The sequence below is a fragment of the Loxodonta africana genome, chromosome 11, assembly GCF_030014295.1.
Source record: "Loxodonta africana isolate mLoxAfr1 chromosome 11, mLoxAfr1.hap2, whole genome shotgun sequence".
Classification (NCBI taxonomy): domain Eukaryota; kingdom Metazoa; phylum Chordata; class Mammalia; order Proboscidea; family Elephantidae; genus Loxodonta; species Loxodonta africana.
The window spans coordinates 60213563-60235142 of record NC_087352.1 but is presented as its reverse complement, the minus strand read 5'-3'; the positions used below and the strand labels follow the sequence as shown (position 1 = coordinate 60235142).

At 39.9% G+C, this 21580-nt stretch overlaps 1 protein-coding gene across 8 annotated transcripts in view; it reads left to right on the top strand.

Annotated features, from left to right (window-relative positions):
• The window catches only part of KATNAL2 (katanin catalytic subunit A1 like 2), a 94089-nt gene that overhangs the window by 69042 nt on the left and 3467 nt on the right, over positions 1–21580 (top strand). For all 8 annotated transcript variants that reach the window (XM_064294556.1, XM_023543813.2, XM_023543804.2 and 5 more), the window contains 3 exons: positions 2288–2379; positions 5223–5333; positions 20901–21063. In XM_064294556.1, the coding sequence (XP_064150626.1) occupies positions 2288–2379; positions 5223–5333; positions 20901–21063 (366 nt within the window). The remainder of the gene's footprint in view (positions 1–2287; positions 2380–5222; positions 5334–20900; positions 21064–21580) is intronic.

Sequence of the window (21580 nt, the reverse complement as noted above, 5' to 3'; positions counted from 1 at the left end):
TATGCATATTTTTAATTCTGAATGAACTTGAGCATCATTCTGTAGGTTTAAAAGACATTTGTATTTCTTTATTCTGTCAAATGCATTTTTATTTGGATTTTTTAAAAAGACAATTCAACAAGAGAATAGATCACCTCTGGTAACCTTGAAGGATCTCATCTTACATCCTCTCAGAAATTAATTTATCTACTCCTTATTTTCTGGACACTTGGAATCACTGTATGGAAATCACTCACCTAGAAAATCTCGATTATGCTGTCAAGCTCCTTCCTGTGAAGCTTTCAGATAAAGAAAGCCCTTCAGGACCTTCCCCTAAACCAGAGAAGCTTTCCTATCTTTTGTTTCTCTTTCTATTCCAATTAAAGAGTTATTTATAGGGAACCCTTGGGTTGTGTTTCTCCCTTGCCTCCTAATGTTTATGCCTCTTAGGAACTGAACGCTATTGAATACTTGAGTGGTCTCTTTAGCAAATGCATACACCTGTTGATGTTTACATCCTTCAGCAGTGCCCCCCCCGCCGCCCCACTGTATGATTTAACTTTCTCCAAGTACTTTTGAAAATTTTAGACTAATGCTTCCAGAAGCACTTACTCAGGATTCTATATATTCCCTGGGAGTGGAAAAGAACAGTGGCCTGAGCGATGTTGTTGTTGTTAGTTGCCTTCAAGGCAATATGGAGACCTAGGGTTCAGATGTGGTTCTCCTTGATATTTGGTTTTATAGAGCTTAGTCTCTCTGCACTTAGCTCTTTAAAAACTATCCACTAAAAATTAAAAAAAAATATTTTTTTATCCACAGAGAGGGTCTAATACTCCATTTTTCATTGGAAGATTGCTGCTGTTGTAATTATCCTATACATTTAGGCTTTTCTTTTTGTGATAAACAAGAAAAAAAAATTGCTTCTAATTAGGTGGTATTTATTGTGCCTAAAAGGAGTCCTTGGGTGATACAAATGGTTAATGCACCTGGCAGCTAACAGAAAGGTTGGAGGTTCGAGTCCATGTGTAGGTGCCTTGGAAGAAAGGCCTGGTGATCTACTTCCAAAAAACCAGCAGTTGAAAACCCTATGGAGCACAATTCTACTCTGACACGCATGGGGTTGCCATGAGTCGAAAACGACTGGATAGCAACTCATTATTGAGTCTGAAAGGCATTCGTGATGAGCATCCCAGCATTGACATTGTCCTCTCAGTTTATTAGGCTGAGCCAATTGTCTTGGGCTAAAGAACTAGGATTCTGTGAAAGGAAAATGTTGGAGCATGAGCAGTTATGCGCCACACCTGAGAGCAGTGGGGAAGGTGAGGAAGTAAGTTCCTGCCCTGGGACAGGGAGACCTGTCAGCGCTAACCTGCTACTGCCTGTGAAAACCACAATCAGGCTTTTTCTGAGCCCTTCCCCTCCTTTTTGTTCTGTGATGCTTTGCTCTAGTGCTAAGTGAAACAGAGAATAAATCCCCTATGCCTACTAAAGAACCTCTATTCTTTTCTAAATCTCTACTGCTTTCTCTGATCAACCAATGAAGAATTGTATATGGTGCTCAAGAGATCAGTTTCAGGGTTAAAAAAAAAAAATAGGTTTAGGTTTTTATACTTTTTTCATCACCGCCATGTCTCCCTTTAGAGCTGTTTATTTCGTTTTTATATGTCTGCTCCTTTGCTGGGTGCTTTCTGTTTTTCCTCAGTCTATAATATGCATTTTGAAGTGGAACATCTTATTCAATAGAGAATTAGCTTCATGTACCTGAGTCTACCAAACAGCAGTGTTGGGGTGGCATGGAGACCAGAGTAATTTGGGGAGCTGAAAGGGACAAGGTTCTTTAGTCTTGTTAGCCATGATTGGTACACTATCCTTTCTCTGCCATTCTCCCTTCTGAGAATAACCCTTCCATTTCCCCAAAGGTTAAGGGAATACCATCAAATGATTTTACATATCCCAAGGCTTTTGTGTCCACATGGAACATGCTATTGGGAGGGTGTCTTAAGGGTTAACTAACCAACTGGAAGCTTGGGAATAGAGTTTTATCTTAGGCTCTTCCATTTAAGATTAGTAACTTTGAGTCAAGCACTTACTCTCTCACTGGCTCTAATTTTATCAAGTGATAAATGGAAATAATTGGACTATCCAACCCCATGGGGTGGTGCTAGGGAGAAATAATTGTAACGATTATAAAGTTATTGTGAAATAACAGAGTGCAGCATAAATGCTTAATATTATATTCATTCTAAGCTTTTAATCTCAGGGACCATCTGAGGACTTTAAGTATATGAACTTGCTTTTTCTCTACCAGGTGTTATTTGAACTTGCCCGCTATCATGCACCCTCCACAATCTTCCTGGACGAGCTGGAGTCAGTGATGAGTCAGAGAGGCATGGCTCCTGGGTAACAGACAGGTTTTTTTTTTTTTTGGTCATCATTTCTCTCCTCTTGTAAGTGTGTTTGATGGTCGGAAGCCCATCGACATTTACCAGCAGAATGAGCCTATTAATAAGCCCACAAATTTTCTGCAGACACATGGAAAGGTCTTTAAATTAGATCCTGTTAACTGAATAGCTGATTTAAGTAGTTTTTATAACCGGAGGAAATGTCGTCCTCCCTCCCCTCTTCCCCACAGAGTGGTTTTCAGGCCTGAAGATCACCCAGCCCCAAGATCCCAGGCTGCCATAACAGTGCTGTTGGCTCAAAATAGCCAGCTACCACTGCTTCCCCTGGAGCCAGAGGGCTGCCTGTGGGGAGCGGGGCTTGCCTACTCAGCCACTACAAAGGGCCAGGTTGGTATTTTACTTCCATGAGATAGTCCTCGCCGAGGTGTGAGGCCAGGGAAGCCACCGTGTTCTCTGTGACATCAGGTTGTGGCTCAGTGTGTCCGATTTTAAATATGCCTCGTATGTTATCTCTAAAGATTAAATGTCAGCTAATGTCCCCAGCAGGAAAGTACGCTTCTCAGACTAGAATGAGCCTTCCGTTTGTGCCTCCAAAAGGCTGAGTTTTTGTTGTTTTGCCTTTTCTTTTTTAAATTAACTGCTTCCTGTCTTGACCAGAGGAATTTTCCTTGAAAACTATTTACTAAACTTGGCACCCCAGCTTGAAAAACAGATCGCGGGGCAGTCTCTACACAGCTGCATTTATTAATGGCCTTTTTAATGGCCTATCATCAAGGAGAACTAATAGTAATAAGAGCAAATAATTAGCTCATGGGGAGTATAACTGGGATATAATTTATAGAATTTTACTCATTGAGAAGCATTGTCCCTGAAGGGAAAAACCACCATGAGGATATACCCATGTGATATGGGATTCATGTGACTGATTGAAATGGGACGGATTCCATGGTTTAACCCGTGTTTGTCAGCCCCAGGCGGGCATGTGCCTCTCGATATGGTGGTGCCTGCCTGTGCAGCACACAGCAGGGAATCAACCAGACCACTGTAGTAGTTCTGCTGTCAGCCCAGACCAGGCACCCCTCGCCTGCCTCGGTGTAATAACCTGTGTGCTCGTTCCTACATTCGCTTTGTTGCTCTCCCTCCCCTGGGTTTTTCAGAGCCTTGATTGGGCCAGTTTGGAAACTCTTCCTCTTCTGGCCTTGAGTGTGCCAGGTTTTGCAGTGAATGTCAGTTTCCTTGTCTGGAACTTAAACTCTAAAACCAGAGTCTTCAAAGGGTCGGGGATAAGGGAAGGTGCTCTGAAGACTTCTTGGGTCATATTATGTTAAAAGAATAATAATTATGGACAAATGCTAAATAAATACGTAACTATATCGAGGGCACTGGGTTTTGGGTATACTGTCAGAGTGTCTTATCTCTGTGGAAAAGCTAGGTAGTAAGGGGCATGTTGTTGTTGCGTGCTGTTGAGTAAATTCTGTCGCATAGCAACCAGGGACTAAAACCCAATAAGCAAAGTACCCACGGGCTTACTTGTGCTAACTTACTAATCTGTAGTGAACGGTTTCATTGACAGGAACCCTATATTGACAGAATAGAACTGCCCCATTAGGGTTTCTTAGGCTGTAATCTTTATGGGAGCAGATGGCCAGGTCCTTTCTCCCAAGGGCAGGCAGCTGGTGGGTTCACTGCCAACCATTTGGTTAGCAGCCGAGCACTTAACCATTGTGTCACCAGGGCTCCTTTAGTAAGAGGCATAGAACAAAACAAACAAACAAACCATTGCTGCTGAGTTGATTCCGACTCATAGCAACCCTATAGGATAGAGTAGAACTGCCCCACAGGGTTTCCAAGGCTGTAAATCTTTATAGAAGTAGACTGCCACAGCTTTCTCTCCTGGAGCAGGCTGGTGGGTTCGAACTGCCAACCTTCTGGTTAATGGCCCAATGCCTTAACCACTGTCACCAGGGCTCCTAGTAAGGGGCATAGTTCCTTAAAAAAAAAAAAAAAAAACCACATCCTATTTGGGTTTCAACAACACACATGAAGAGATAAGAAGCTTAATGTCGTGTTGTCCATGAAAAGCAACTTTTGTCCTTTTAACTAGATCTACACAAGTGAAGAGGAAGGAGAGGCTGCGGAATGTGGAGAGGGTTTAGAGCCACTTTGAATAGTTCAGGTTCTTATAGTGAGCTCTGTCCTGGTGGTAGGGTCTTTGGCAGTGCTGGTACAGGTCTTAGAACATGGATTTGCACAGAAAACTGACTCCCATCTACCTGTGAAAGGAAAGCATAGTTTCCATGTCATCTTGCCTCTTATCAGTAAGGGCATGAAACAGAGTCCATGTAGTGGTTCATCTCTGTTCTTGAACAATTTAGATCCGTAAGTTATACTAAATGAAATGCTGCGTGTGAAAGTCCTTTCATGCGTGCTATGTAAATGAAAGGGACTATTTTCAATTATGCCGTTATCTAAAAGGGTAAATAATGCTGTAGGTAGACACAGCCCGGCTGCGTTCTGTTTACCAGTGGCACCACTTACCCTTTACTCACTTGCTAGTTCACTGCCAACTTTTGGCTTTCTCTTAAATACCAGCATTATATTCATACACTTCCTTTCTAATACTCTCTATGTGAAAATGATACTGAATTGTTTTCCCTAACCCTAATGGTTTTTTTTTTTTTTTAAACTCTAACTGTAGTACTAGTGCTAGTGGCTAGAATGAGGCAGGGGAGGGGATCAGAAGGAAACAGCTCCTGCAATCAATGCTGTGAGTTCCAGGGTGGGTCATGCAGGCAGAGGCTCTGCCACTTGGGAGAATTGCATCTCCTTGTCTCTCTGTAGGGGAGAACACGAAGGGAGCCTTCGGATGAAGACAGAGCTTCTGGTGCAGATGGATGGGCTAGCTCGCTCAGAAGATCTCGTGTTTGTCTTAGCAGCTTCTAACCTGCCATGGTAAGAGATCAAAGAGTCATTTTGAATACATTTTCATGAGCCACTAAATGCAGATGAAGACCGTATTGACCACTTTAGGCAAAGCTCTGTTGTTTGGTTCCAGTCCTGGAAGATTAATTTGAAGGCTTTGCTGTTCAAGTCCCCAATCCTTGTTGTCTGTACCATTAAAGGATCTGCCTTAATAGAACACAGGCCAGGTCTACTGTTGACAGTATTTAAAATGGACATTGTGAATTTAAAGCCAAATTATTTACTATGTTTCAGCTCAGCAGGGCTTTAGCATAAAATTTCCAGGACTCAGAATATTCTAGAAATAAAATGTTCGGATTTTACCAATATTAAAGCTAAACTTTTTAAAGAGGAAAATCTTTCCTTTACTGTTGCATAGTAAATAGGAAGCTAAATAATCTCTAATTGAAAACATAATCTGCTCTCAGAGTGTTTTATTCAAACTGTATCCCAGAGTGGTTTAAGAACAATTCTAGAAGTGGAATTGAGAAATAAGAGATTTCGACTAGGGAAAAACAATATTTACTTGGAGAGTATATTTAAAAAGTAACGTTAATCCCTTTATAGTTCTAAGAATATTTTCACATACATTATTTCTTTTGAGTCAGAGGTAAGGCAGGAGACAGAGGAAAAATTAATTGAGCCAGCCCAGACAACAGGAAATTTGTAACAGAGTGGGACTTGTCCCCTGAAGAAGTCATTGGAAAGAATTGACATTCATGTGTAATCTGTTATTTTCAATATATTCATAAGTGAAAGCTCACTTCACCTCCCCTCAAACTTATTTGACTTTCTCTTATCTAATGTGCTAAGGTGATCGGCATTTTACATTTTGAAGATACAAGTACTTACGAACAAAATTAAGGCAGAGTCCAAACAGAACCATCATTTAAATATGATTGTGGAATCCTTTAGGGAGGACTCCTGGTTCCTTCATCCCTTTGAAACAGGGCCGATGATCACAGCCACTTGACTACTCTCACAGGGTTCCTGTGAGAGTCTGATAGGGAGCATATGCCAGAACTGCAAAGCTCTGTGCACGGCTATGGGAGGCTCTGTGCCCCGGGAAGACCTACACATTTTCTAAAGGAAGGTACTGTGCTGTCTTCTTTTCCCTAAGGTGGTCAACTTTTGGTAAGCCAAAAAATATAAGGGTTCTGATACATGCTACATGGATGGACCTTGAAAATATTATGCTGAGTGAAATAAGTCAAATACAAAAGGACAAATATTCTATGATCCCACTTTTATGAAATATCTAGAATAGGTAAATGCAGAGACTAAAGTTTATTCATGGTTACCAGAGGCAGTGGGCGGGGAGGGGTGTGGGGAAGGGAATTTATTGTTTAACGGGCACTAAGTTTCTGTTAAGGGTGATTAAAAAAAATTGGAAATGGCTAGTGGTAATGGTTGCGCCATATGGTAAATGTAATTAATGTCACTGAATTGTACACCTAAAAATGGTTGAAATGTCAAATGCTTTATTATATATATTTTACTGCAGTTTTAAAAAATGGTTAAACAGGAATACAGGGTTGAAAGGAGGAGTGTGCTATCTCATGGGGTGGGGGAGAGCTAGAAGTACATAGCAAGGTGTGTATAAGATTTTGTATGAGAGACCGACTTGATTTGTAAACTTTCACTTAAAGCACAATAAAAATAAAAAAATTTTTTTTAATGGTTTAGAAAAAGTCAACAAACAAAATTTAAATAAGCTTAGAAAGGCTTTTCCTAAAGAATCGCCTCTCAACATGTCAATTAGCAAACTCATTTGTGCTTTTGAGTTTGGGTTCTTTTGTATCACAGATTACATTGTCACAATGCACCTTGGAACCAATATGGCCTAACATATATATCCTGAGCATTGCTAGGATTTAAAAAAACTTTTTAATATGAAAAATTCCAAACAAACACTAAAGAAAAGCATCTTAAAGCGTATTTCAGATTATCACACCATTTCTCACATATATACTTCAGTATACATTTTAAAATATGACATTTTCTTCCATTACTGAATTTCCATTATCACCGCCAACAAAATTAACGATAAATTCTTAATATCATCTAGTACCCTATTCACATTCACATTTCCCATATTATTTAAAAATGTCTTTTTACAACTGATTTGTTGAATCAGTGACATGGATTGGATTGCGTCCCCCCAAAATATGTGTTAACTTGGTTAGGTCATGATTCCCTCCATTTTATGGTTGTCCTCCATTTTATGATTGTAATTTTATGTTAAAGAGGATTAGGGTGGGATTGTAACACCGTTACCCAGGTCACATCCCTGATCTAATGTAAAGGGAGTTTCCCTGGGGTGTGGTCTGCACAACCTTTTATCTCTCAAGAGATAAAAAGGAAAGGGAGGCTAGGGTGGGGGGAGGGGTGCCTCATACCATCAAGAAAGCAGTGCTGGGAGCAAAGTGTGTCCTTTGGACCTGGGGTCCCTGCATGGAGAAGCTCCTAGTCCAGGGGAAGATTGATGAGGAGGCCAACAGAAAGAGAAAGACTTCCCTGGAGCTGACACCTTGAATTTGGACTTTTAGTACTTTATTGTAAGGAAATAAATTTCTCTTTGTTAAAGCCATCCACTGTGGTATTTCTGTCATAGCAGCACTAGATGACTAAGAAAATCAGTATCTAAACAAAGTCTGCACATTATAATTGGTTGTTCTAATCTCTTTTAATCTAAAACAGACTCCCTCATTTTTTTCCTCCACTTGCCACTAACTTGTTGATGAAGCCAGAAAGATTATCCTATGGGATGTTTTTTAAACTTTCTGAATTTGGCTTATTGTATCCTCATGGTAGTATTTAGCTTGTTCTTCTTTCCCCTATAATGACTCTAGACTAAAGATTAGATTCAGGATCAATATATATTGTTATGGCAAAAATACTTCATAGGTGATGCTGTGTACATCATAGTGCATTGCATCCAGAAGTATGTAATGTCTTTTTGTTGCACTTTCTGATACCAAGATTGATAAGTGGGTTCAAATGTGTCAGTCTGGTCCCTTCACTGTAAAGTTTCCATTAATGATTTTAGCATCCATTGAAGGTCTTTGACTGAATCACTAGTTATTTTCACTAGGCATGAGATTCTGTCATTCCTTCTGATTTACATTTGGAATTATTCTTTATGATAGAACTTTTCCTCATCCAATAGGCCTATTTGGTTACCTGAAAATACAGTTCATACTAGAAAATCAGAGTTCTTTCCCTTTAATTTTTAGAGTTATGAGTTGGTGCCTTAGCAACATTCATTGTTGATCAATGAGTTAGTCTCTCTGTCACATACACACACTCTCTCTCTCTCTGTTACTCCCTCTCTCTCCATCACTGTGATCTCATGGCTTGTTTGGTATAAGCCTATTAGCTTTTTTGTTTAATAGCTTTATTGAGATATAATTTATGTATCACACAATTCACCCATTTAAAGTATATAATTCACACCAAAGACACAAGGAAAATACTAGCCCAAGAGACAAAAGGGCCACATAAACCAGAGATTCCATCAGCATGAAACCAGAAGAACTAGATGGTGCCCGGGTACCACCAATGACTGCCCTGACAAGGAACACAACAGAGAGTACATGACGGAGTGGGAGAAAAGTACGAAGCAGAACTCAAGTTCACTGTAAAAAAACCAGACTTAATGGTCTGACTGAGACTGGAGGAACCGTTGAAGGCAGAGCCCCTGAATGCTCTGTTAACCCAGAATTAAAACCATTTTCAAAGCCCACTCTTCAGTCAAAGATTAGACTGGACTATAAAACATGAAATAATACTCATGAAGAGTGTGCTTCTCAGTTCAAGCAAGTACATGAGACCAAATGGGTGGATCTTGTCTGGAGCAGGATGAGAAGGCAGGAAGGGACAGGAGCTGGTTGGATGGACATGGGAAACCTGGTGTGGAAAAAGGGGGGAGTGTGCTGTCACATTATAGGGATTACAACCACTGTCACATAACAATATGTGTATAAATTTTTGTATGAGAAATTAACTTGAGCTGTAAACTTTCACCTAAAGCACAATTAAGAAAATAAAGTATACATTTCAATGGTTTTTAGTATATCCACAGATATATGCAACCATCACCACAATCAATTTTCATCACCCTAAAAAAAACCTTGTACCCATTAGCAGTTACCCCTGGCCCTCATACTGCCCTCAGCACTAAACCAAAAAAAACCAAACCTGCTGCTGTCGAGTTGATTCCGACTCATAGTGACCCTATAGGACAGAGTAGAATTGCCCCATACAGTTTCCAAGGAGTGCCTGGTGGATTCGAACTGCTGACCTTTTGGTTAGCAGTCATAGCCTTAACTACTATGCCACCAGGGTTCCCCCCTCAGCACTAGGCAACCATTAATCTACTTTTTGTCTCTATAGATTTGCCTATTCTAGACATTTCATTTAAATGGAATCATACAACATGTGGCCTTTTGTGTCTGGCTTCTTTCACTTAGCATAAGGTTGTCAAGGTTCATTTCAGTACTTCATCCTTCATCCTCTTTATTGCCAAGTAAGATTCCATTGTATGGATATACCACATTTTGTTTATTTATTCATTATTTGGTTTGTTTCCACTTACTGGCTGTTACGATTATTGCTGCTGTGAACATTTATATACAGGTTTTTGCATGAGCTTTTATTTTCAAGTCTCTTGAGTATAGTCTTAGGAGTGGAATTATTGGTCACATGGTAACTTCTATTATTGTTTGAGGAACTGCCAAATTATTCTCCACAGCATCTACACCACTGTACATTCCCACCAGCAATGGATGAGGATTTCAATTTCTCCACATCTTTACCAACACTTGTTATTATCTCTCTTTTTGATTATAGCCATCCTAGTGGGTAAGAAGTGGTATCTCATTGTGGTTTTGATTTGCATTTCCCTGTTGACTAATGATATTGAGCATCTTTTTATGTACTTATTGGTCAATCATGTGTCTTCTTTGGAGAAATGACTTTTCACATCCATTGTCTATTTTAAAATTGTGTTGTCTTTATTATTGAGTAATAAGGGTTCTTCATGTATTCTGGATACAAGTTCTCCATCAGATATATGATTTTTAGATTTTTTTTCATTCTGTGGCCATTAGGTTTTGATAGCTTCCTTGCTTTTTGTACAAGATGGTAGAGACTGAATTTGTACATTTTGCTTCAAACTGGGAATCAACAATTTATTCATGGAGTCCTGGTTCCCTGTAATAGGAAATGATGTTTAGAGATCAGCCTCAGGATTAAAGGTGCTGCTTCCTGCTGGATTATTACTGCCTTCACATTGGACAGAGCTAGGATATACATAGTTTTTAAAAGAAGAAATAAATAATGAGAGTTCAGACTAGAATTTCCCATTCAAATTTAAGATTAGAGGGTTTTTATTTAAAATATTTGATTTTATATTTGTATCTTTAATGTTGAAAACCTTAGTTCTTAACAATGTTACTTAATATCCAATTTATTCTTATATGCCATTATATTTTATATTTGAGTATATAACATAGTCTCTCAGTAATAATACTGAAGGTATTCATGTCAGTCATATTCTGATGAGGAGCACGGCATAGACCTAGCCTAGCTAAGAGAGAGGAGTTAGTACAGCTTTTAACTGCAGCACTATTGACCTTTTGGGCTTGTTAATTCTTTGTTGTAGGGGGTTGTCTTGTGTATTATAGGATGTTTAGCAGCTTCCTGACCTCTACTTACTAGGTGCCAGTAGCACCTCCCCCACCAAGTGTGACAACCGAAAAATGTCTCCAGGCATTGCCAGATGTCCCCCGGAGGGCAAAATCACCCCCCATTGAGAATCACTGGAAGGTTATGACAGGCATTCTATAGAGACAACCTGTCACATGTTTCACAGCTGATCTCTCAAGGTTTTTTTAAAAAAAGGACCCCATAAAATAGCTGAACTTGGTTTTCTTACACAAAAGGTGCCATATTATATAAACTCTCCTGCATCTTGCTTTTTTCTCTTAATAAGAGATCCTAGAGATCTTTCCAAATAAGCACATAAAGCTTTCTTCTTTCCCTTTATAGCTACACAGTGCTCCATTTGTGTTTACGCTAGTTTTCCCCACCAGGCCCTAGCGATGGGCATTTGGATTATTCCTACTCTTTTGCTATTAAAAATAATGTGTGTGTGCCACTTTGTGTATCTTCGGGTTGGTTTCCGGAAGTAGAATTGCTGGGTCCATGGGTTAATGGGCATAAAATTATGATAGAGATTGCCAAATTTCCCTCCATAGTGGTTGTACCATTTTGTATTCCCACTTGTGTCCTGCTTTCATTACTTAACATTCGAGTGAGAACGTTTCCAATGTTATTAAATAACCCTTGAAGACTGGGTTTTGTATTGGCTACCCAAAACTCTAACATGTGCAAATACCATAATTTAGTTAATCATTCCTTTCCTGAGGAACATATATGATGTTCCCAAATTTTCTCTGTTGTAAATAACTCTGAAATGAAAATCCTTTGCAGAAAAGCCTTTAAGTTCTGATTATTTCTCTAAGACAGATTTCTGGAGGTAGGATCGGCGTATCAAAGGGTTTAGATGTTTTTGTTTTTTTAACTCCCTTGTTACTTACTGCCAGAGTCCTTCTTTGAGGAAATCATGTATTTTTCATCAAGAAGTTTGGGACAGACCTTTTTTCTTGACTTCAGGGGGTTAGATGAGGGAATAAGCTTATATCCGATTCAAGCAGTCTGTTCTATTGGGGGGGAAATAACTAAATCATATGTATCCATGTAAAACCTGCTCCTAAAATCCCAGTGGAAATTGTTTATAGTTAGTGGTACTTCTCATCTGTAGCATCTTTTGGGGCACGAGGCTATCCCTTACCGTGTTCCCTAGACAAATCCATTCCATCCTACAGGGGCAGTCATGTTCTCCGTGTTCCTCAGGGAGACGGTGGCCAGCAGTCATGTTCTCCATGTTCCGCAGGGAGACGGTGGCCAGCATCTTTGTTTATTCAGCATTTCTCCTCCGAGGAGCACTGTCCTTAGTCTAAAGCCTCACAGACAGGACCAGAAAGAAGCATGAAATAACAGCTCATCCTTGTCATTTGATATGTAAATAAGCAATGAGAGGAATAACAAATGTTGCATCTTTAATATTGCTACTTAAAGTAATAGCTGTGTAAGAAATGTTTAGGGAGCACAATTAGGGCTAATTTGACCGGCCTCGATTGTTGAGTATTCACAAACTCAGTCCTAGGAGTCTGGAGGGAAACAAGAGTCTGAACACAGCCATTAAGGCAAATGCCGTCTTTAGATGTCTATTTAGCTGGATGGTAGTTTGTACAAATAAGGTGTGAAGACTGTATGTGTGAAGCATGTTGAAACTCCTCTTTAACTTGCTGTTTGCAAAAGGGTTAGAAATTCCAGTAACCCTCTTAAAGATGCTATAGATAAGAAGTACCACTATCTATAAACAATTTCCATTGGGATTTTAGGACCAGATTTTTACAGGGATACTACGTATGATTTAGTTATTTCTCTCAATAGAACAGACTGTTTGAATCAGACACCTGATATGACCCAGCTCTGGATTAAAAACAAACAAAAGGTAACGTTTAGAATAAAGTATAAAATTCAGGAGATTATTGCACTGGGAATGAAATAGTCTTGATTTGTTTGGGGGGAAAATAGTGTGGAAAAGGAGCTGTCCATAAGCAGTAGCTCCCCTGTGTCATCATCTGGTAACTTCTACTTGTTCCCTAGACAGGGAGCCAAATTTGGAATACCCTTGGGGGCAACTGCGGGTCCCTGAGTGGTGCAGGGAGCTTGCACTTGACTACTAACCTAAAGGTCGGTGGTTCAAACCCACCCAGTGGTACCATGGAAGAAAGGCCTGGTGATCTGCTTCCATAAAGATTACAGGCAAGAAAACCCTGTGGGGCAGTTCTCCTCTGTAACACATGGGGTTGCCATGAATCCGAATTGAATTGACGGCAACGGATTTGGTTTTTTGGTTTTGGGGCAATTACCGACCTGGCTGTCTTTCTACCACTTCTGTGAACTGACTTCTTCCCTTATGAACTCTCTCCTCTCTGATGTGATATATCTGCAGAAATGGATGTATGTGATGGAAGAGATCAGTGGACACAACCCCAATTCTCTCCACAGTAAACACACCCCTGGGGCCCAGGGGATGCTGTCCTTTCTGTGGTCCTGTCTTTTGGCTGCATGACTTGACTATCACCACCCTCCTGATCAACATTCCTCTAAGGGTGGTCTGCACAGGTCTGTACTGTGTAGGTGCAAAAACGGGGGTTCAAGACATACTGAGTTAAAGACAGTTCAACTGGTTTCCCCATAGCAAGACTTCTCGGTGTCTTTAAGATGCTATTGTATGTTGTGACTCTACAAGAAAAGATAGGATAAAACAGTGCTTTCCACACTTATCTGACCCCAGAATCCTTTCCTCAAAGAGTATCTCACAAGACCAGTATTCCACTGGAAAACCCTTTGGTTTACATTAAGTTGCCCTGACCTGATGGCTACATCTTCATTACAATTGCTTTTAGTCATGCTTACAGGCTTTTTATCTTTCATAATATTTTTATGCCTATCACTGGTCAAATTGTTTTGCTTGAAATTGCTTCTCTACATTCAAAACTTCAGTATCCCATGTAATAATATCAAGTCTATGCTCCCCCACATGTAGCATATGGGTGATTCTGATACGACGAGGAAAGAAGTGTATTGTACAGACAAGTAGAGTAGAATTGTACAAGGAAGAAAGGCAATTTCTGATGACAGATATTTTTAAAAAGCCTTTATGGGGTAGAGAACACTTGAACTGGGCCTATAAAAATGACCTAGGTTTTGATAGACAAAATAGAGGTTCCAAAGGAAAAAAATGATGGAGTAGATGCTCAGAACTAGGATGGAAAAAGCTATATTCAGGGAATGGCAAGTAGGCTAGTCTGGTCCCAGTAGGAAGTATAGGTAGGGGTCAGCCTATGCAGGGCTCAGTGTGGGAGGCAAAGTGACCTTCAGTGCTTTATTCATTGGTTCCCCGTCATCTACAAAAGATATTACAGTTCCTCAATCTGCTGTTCAAGAGTTGTCATGATCACTCAATTCATGTTGGTTATTGACGTACTGCAAAAACTTTGCTTATGAAAATGGGGGTTGCGTCTCCTACTGTGCTAAGATAGTTTAATGTATTTTAACGATTGCATGGACAAACTAGAGTTAATTTTTGTTGCCAAATTCTGTGCAGGTTGGGATGATGTCTCTCCCAGGAACCACAAGGTTTAACAGGAAAATAGGCCAAAGGGCTTAGGAAGGGACCCAAAGGTTTGACCCAGGATCTCAGGTGCAAGGGCTCATGTAAACTGTCTAGGCAGTCCAGGTAGGTAGCACCTACCCACTTCTACAAGCAGTGGGCATAGGTCCAGTGTGCCAGGCTCTGAGGTTTGTTAGCCTTTGCTGTGTTTAACATGTGTTACATATCTCAGTCTTTCTGGTTCTTTTTGACCTCTGAGGTGATGGAAGTACCAAATAAGCAAGAGAAAGGAGATGAGAACAGAATAACTAGGTTTCACAATCAAAGTGCAGGAGCCAAGGGTTGTGTTTTCTGGTTGCCACAGGTTAAAAAAAAATTTTTTTTTAATATAAATATATTGGCATAAAGAATGATTCCTGGGTACATTCCATTTGTCCTTTGTTTCCTCCCCTGTATGGTCATATTATTATTGATGTCATTAAAAGTGCATTCATCAGGCCTGGCTGTCAGAGTGTTGCACTTATTTTGCGGCCACAAGCAGTTTTGAGGTAAATCTCTTGCTTTAGGGCATTAGCTGATCAATACAGACATCTGCGGTGAGGGATTTTTTTCCCACCTCCCTTCTGCATGACTCCATTTTCCCAGGGCATTCTGGGAATTCTGGTTTTTCTTTTAAATGAGAGATGCTGTGGATGGGATGGGGTGACCAAGAAGAAGGTGCCCCTGCAAAAGAACTTTCCTTCTGCAGTCCCTGCCTTTTCAAGAGCAAGCAGCTGATCTAAGGAAAGGCCTTGGGATAAAGTATGGCAGCTGCTCATCACCCCTAGTACTGCTATCTCTTCAGGCTTATTCTTTCCTCCTTTATGGCTTCCTGTCTGATATCAAGTCTTATTTTATCTTTGAAGGTTACAGGATCAACATTCTTGCAGCCCAAGGCCAAAACCTCCTAATAGTGCCTTTTGTTACTTATAAGTAGGGGTTTTGTCTTATTCATTTCTGCTTATTGGAGGCAGGATTCTTGGCAGGCATTACACTTGGCAGGCAGTAAATATTGCTGAACTGAACTAACAAAATGTGATATAATTGTTTCATTTCCCTATTAAAAGATCCCCACTTTTCTTTCCCATCCTCTCATTTCACCTTCTCCTCCTTCTAATTCAGCCACAGTTCTCTGCTGTCTAAATTGACTCTTGATACATTCAGATGCACCAGATAGCTTATCAATTTCATCTTCTTGGAGACATGTCTTCCAGAGCCGTCTCACCAGCTCCAAACTGAACTGCTTGTCCTCTGCACGTAGCATATAGATGAGACCCTGGGATCTCAGCTTATCACTCTGGAGGTTTCCTTCTCTTTCTGTGTCAGGTCCTCTGTGTTTTGAATCCCATGTAGCCCTTTGGTTTGGTTTACTCTCTCCCTTTTCCTGATAAAAGGTGCACAGAAAGTTAGTTTCAGACTCTGTATGTTGAAAATATCTTTATTCTATTCTCCAGCTTAATTGATGGTTATACCAGATATAGATTTATACACTGGAAATTATTTTTTCCTCAGAATTTTGAAGGCATTGTTCTATTTTCTTTCTTTCTTTTTTTAATTGTGCTTTAGGTGAGAGTTTACAGAGCAAATTAGTTTCTTATTAAATGATTAATACACAAATTGTTTTGTGATACTGGCTGCTCTATTTCCTTTTAATATTAACGTTTTTGAGAAGTTTTATTCTTGACTCACTGTATGTGACCTATATTTTCTCTCTGAACACTTTTACAATCCTCTCTTTATTCCAAATGTTTTGATATTTCACCATGATGTGACTTGGTGGGAGTTTATTTGCAGTTACTGTGTTCGTATCAGCACAGTGACTGAAGCACATACTGCAGTCTGACTGGATCCAAGTCTTGCACCACCATTCATAAGCTTTCTGACCCCGGGCAAGTAACTTAACATTTCTGTGCCTTAGTCTTCTCATTGGCAAAACTGGGATAGTGGCAGGGTTGTTGTGAGGATTAAAGGAATTAATATGTGTAAATACTTACAACAGTACCTGCCACTTAATTGTTATTTAAGCATTAGCTTTTATTAATATTTAGAATCCAGAAAATCATTTCCTACAGCTCTGGGAAGTTTTCTTGAATTATTTTATTGATCATATCCTCCCTTCTGTTTTCTCTTTTTCTGCAACTCCCATTATTTGTAAGTTGGCTCTTCTGGACTAATGTTCTCATTAAAAAAACAAAACTGAACAAAACCAAGAAAAAAAAAAAAAAAGCCTTTTCTTTCTCCTTTTGAATCTATTTCTGTGTGTGTGTGTCTTCCATGTCCTAATCTCTTGGAGATCCCCTCAGATTTATCGTCTAACCTTTGTATTGTGTTTTTAATTTCTTCCATCTCATTTTGTATCTCCAAGTTATTTTGTTGTTTCTCTCCAAGTGTTCCTTTTAGATAGCATCCTGTTCTTGTTTCATGGATGTAATATTTTCTTATATCTCTCTGGGGATAGTAATGACTTTTTTTTTTTTTTTTGGAAGTTTTCATCTCCTTGCATGTTTCTGTTTGCTTCAAGATGCTCCTCTCCCACCACCCTGTTTATGTGTTTTGGGCTGTCTTCATGTTAGAGGCTTTCCACAGATGTAGGTCTCCTTGGCTGCCTGCTTATGTTTATGAGAGGCACACTAAAAAAATTCATGGGAATCTCTGTGCATGTAGGGGTCGCTTGTTAACTGTGGAGTCCACATATGGGGGCTTGGCTGGGATGTTTTGTTGGAGAAACCCCAATATCATTGTCTTTAGGTCTTCCTCTTTGGTAAGATTCCCCAGTGAAGATTCTTGCAATTTTCTGCCTGGAGCTTGGTTGCCAATAATCTAGAGGAAGAGGGCTGGTGTCTCATAGTTTAGTAAAGTAAGGCTTTCAGTTAATCTCCCTGTTTTCAGTATAGGACTCTGTTCTCAACTGTGCCTGGTGGCCTCCAGTCCAGAGACTCTTTATTTTACGCTCTGCCAGGTTTGGGAGGGCAGCTCTCCTGCCATTGGAGGTGGGGAGAAAATCTGGGATCTGTTTCTTATACAGACTTTCAACTAATCCTCCTGTTTTCAACAACTTTCACCCTTACCTCTAAAAGTATCAGATACTGCCAATCCTGAGTTGCCTGGGGACTCTGCAGTTCAAATCAGATTGTTTCTCAACTTTCTTCACTGCTGTCTCAGAAATCAGCTTCTCATGTCTGCCAAGTTAGTTTTCACTTATCATTATGCTTTCCAGCTTTCAAATTTTTATTGCTATCCATTCTTCTATTTTCATTGGTTTTCTAGGTTTCTGTCATTAGGAAAAACCCTTTGCTGCTGTTTTAGTAGGTTTCAAGAGAAAGTAGAGGTAAGTGACTGTGTTTAACCTCATCCCCCTCCACTTTAAGTGCTGCCTTAGTCGGAATCCACTCAATGGCAACAGATTTGATTTTTTTGGTTTTAGTTAATTTTAAGTTCATCGACAATGGATTCTCTTTACTTCAACCTTAGTAACACAGCCAGCTTTCTGCTGGAACATCCTTAGGCATGAAGGATACTACGTCTTTGTTGGTTATGTGCAGGGGATATTCAAAACATTTAACAACTGGTGTGATAGGGGTACCAAACCAATCGGAAGAGATGGCATCATTACTGATGCCAGCTGGTGGATAACAGCACCGAGTGTGTGAAGAAGGAGGAAGCCATTTGAAGCAAGGAAGTAAATACATCATGAATTGGAGTGCGAGGTAAAATTCTGCAGCGAAGCATAGTTTTTTTTCTTATCCTTGACCCTGTGCCTTGAATATAAATGTTAGCCTTGAGAGGGGGAATGATTATGCAGGGAAAGAAGTGACTGAGTCCCTGATGTGAAATGAATTTCAACAGGCTGGGACTGATAAAGAATAAAGCAAATGCAAAAAAGAAATCAGTCATTGCTACTGGCAGTAAGGCACTGCTGGACTATGGATTCTGAAGGCACAATCTTTAAAGAAATCTGGTCACTTTGATTTAGAATTCAGATACACTCCCTGGAAGTGTGTTTTTTTAATTTTTTCAATTTAAAGGAAAATATTGAGGCAGATTCAGAATGACAGTAAGAAAACTGGAAGACATTTTGCTAATTCTTAGTGTCCTTATGAATGAGAAATACCTGGTGATGATATTTCACTCTCCCTGTTTACAATGGTTAAGCCAGACCAGCACACAGGCATTTCCTGATGTCTACCCATATCAGAAAATCAAACAGATGTTCCCCCACCCCAACCAGGAGCTTGAAATTTTAAAATATATAAGGATTCAGACTCACACTTAAAATGATCTGTTGATAAAAGGAATGGTAGATCAGGGTAACCAAATAACTCCATTTGATGAGGGAAAGCTCTACATAATAATTCCAGCTAATACATTTGGAATGTAAAATTGAAAAATCACGAATTTGCAACCTCTTGTGAAATAACTGATTTGGGCAAAGATCGTTCGCAGATGCTAAAACGATTTAGCAAGGGGGTGGGGAACTGGGATCCACAAGGTGCCAAAGTACTGTATATCAAATACTTAACTACTTGCAAAGAGAAAAAGTTTTCTTTGCAATGGAGCTGGAGTGATCTGTGGTCACCAGGTGATCCCAGCAATTAATTAAACACATCGCTGACATTGAGACTGTCACACAGACATTATGTGGATCCCAATGTGAAAACACAACATCACCTGTGAAATATTCTTGCCAACAATGTTTACCCTGCATCTAATTAAGCCTTTAGGTCTAACTTCCATCTTAGAGGGCAGGGGTTAGAGGAACAAGTTACATGATACCACGAGGAAACCAGACAAATACAGGATGTGGGGCATTCTACAGCTGGCCTTACCTTTTCAAAAAGGGGCCAGGGCAGGGAGACAGATCTAGATTAAAAAAGAAACTTAACAGACATAACCATCAGTAATGCATGATCTTTGATTAGATTCTGGCTGGGAAAAATTGTAAAAGATATTTTTGGATGGCTAGAGGAATTTGAATATGGACTGAGCATTAGACATACTACGGAATCAGTGTTGGTTTGCTTAGGTATCATAATGGTATTGCACCCATGTAAGAAAATGCCTTTATCTGTTTTGGAAATGGAGCTAAAGCATTTAGGGTGAGGTTTCATAATGTAATTTATTTTGAAATATTTTAGCAAGGATAGGTAAATCAATATGAAACAGATATGGCAAAATATTTACTGTTGTTCAGTCAAGATGGCTGGTACATAGATGTTTCTTGTTTTATTCTACTTTTTTCTTTGTTTGAAAAATATTATATGAAGAAGTCTAGTGAAATGGGAAAAATCACATTGATTACAGCTGGAGGCTGAATGATCTCCTGAAACTATTGCCGAGATAATCTTTAAACCTTAAACCAAAAATATCCCCAAAAGACTTCCCAAAACCAGTTTAGCTTAACAAGTAAAGAATGTCTGCCTTCAGCATTATGCTCATTTAAGATCTATCCATCAAACTGACGACAGCAACTCAAAATATTAGATAGGAAACTTGGCGGGCAGTGAGTGTATGCTAATGGAGGAGAAACAACTCAGAAAAGGAGGGTGAGAATGGTTGCACAACTGGAAGAATGTAATCAATGTCACTGAATTGTACATGTAGAAACTATTGAATTGGTGTATGTTTTGCTGTGTATGTTCCCAACAACAACAAAATAAATAAAATAATAAAAAGTTCGGTGAAATGACGTGCAAAATTGCATAAACCTGGCCTGACTGCTTTGGGAAGAGCAGGAGTGAGTGAGTGTCTCAAAGGGCTACATTTGCCTTTGACACCCTGGAAGGAGCCTTCATTCTTTGAGTTCACCAGAGCAACAGAGGGAGAAAGGCATTCACTCCAGAATGTACAAGAGTTTTGAGAGAGTTAATGTACTTCCCAGAGTGCCCAAGTTATTTTCAGGAATAATTTACTCACTGACAGGATGAGATTCATAAATCATGTTACCAGTGCAATGGGAATGCTCATATGTTTGGTTGTTGTTAGTCGGAGTTCCCCACCCCCCAAATTAAGTTACTTAAATTTAATTACCTCCTTGATATGAGATGTTTTTGGAGGGTGTGTTTTCTTTCTTCTCTTTTTTAAACCCATTTTTACTCCCAAACGACATGAAGTAGTTGTCCTACCCACTCAGGTATAGATGCTGAGTAACAGTTAAAATGTAGAATTGCTTCCTGAAATGAAGCAATGCTAAATTGTTCTGAAAATGTAGTTGCCATTAAGAAATAAGTTTATTGCCCCATCCAAGTCCTCTGTTTCTGATGTGATTTCAGGGAGCTGGATTGTGCCATGTTACGTCGCCTGGAGAAGAGGATTCTGGTCGATCTCCCCAGTCAGGAGGCCAGGCAGGCCATGATCCGCCATTGGCTGCCCCCTGTGAGCAAGAGCCAAGCCCTGGAGCTGCACACGGACTTGGAGTATGGAGTGTTGAGCCAGGTAGCTGCCAAACTTTGCCTCTGGAGCTTGATAGTCTTCTAGATGGGGTCTTACCACAAGCTGTTCGGAGCCTCTTTGTTCTAGACACTTAGAAAAGATCCAAGCTGTCCCAGCAATGCAATGGCCCTGTTCTTCACGAAAGATTGAGCTCTCCATCCTTTGGGAACATTCAAGCAGGGAGAAATAACACAATGTAGTATAAATACCAAAGGATTTAGAATCAGAGACCCTCTGGTCACATCCTAGCCCTGCCACTTATTAACCTCTGAACCTCAGCTGCTTCATTTATAAAATGAGGTAACAGATGAGCTTCAAAGGGTTACTGTGAAGATAAAGTGAAAGTCTTTCACCATTGGAAAGGCTCTAGGTACATGCCTGTTATCCCCATTGTCACTGGGACCCAGTGCCCAGGGTCTTGTAGGAGAGTTGCCTGCTTTGGGTAGACACTTGAATACTATGGAGTCAGACATTCCTTAAAGGCAGGTATGAACCTATTTAGAAGAACAAAACTGCCTAC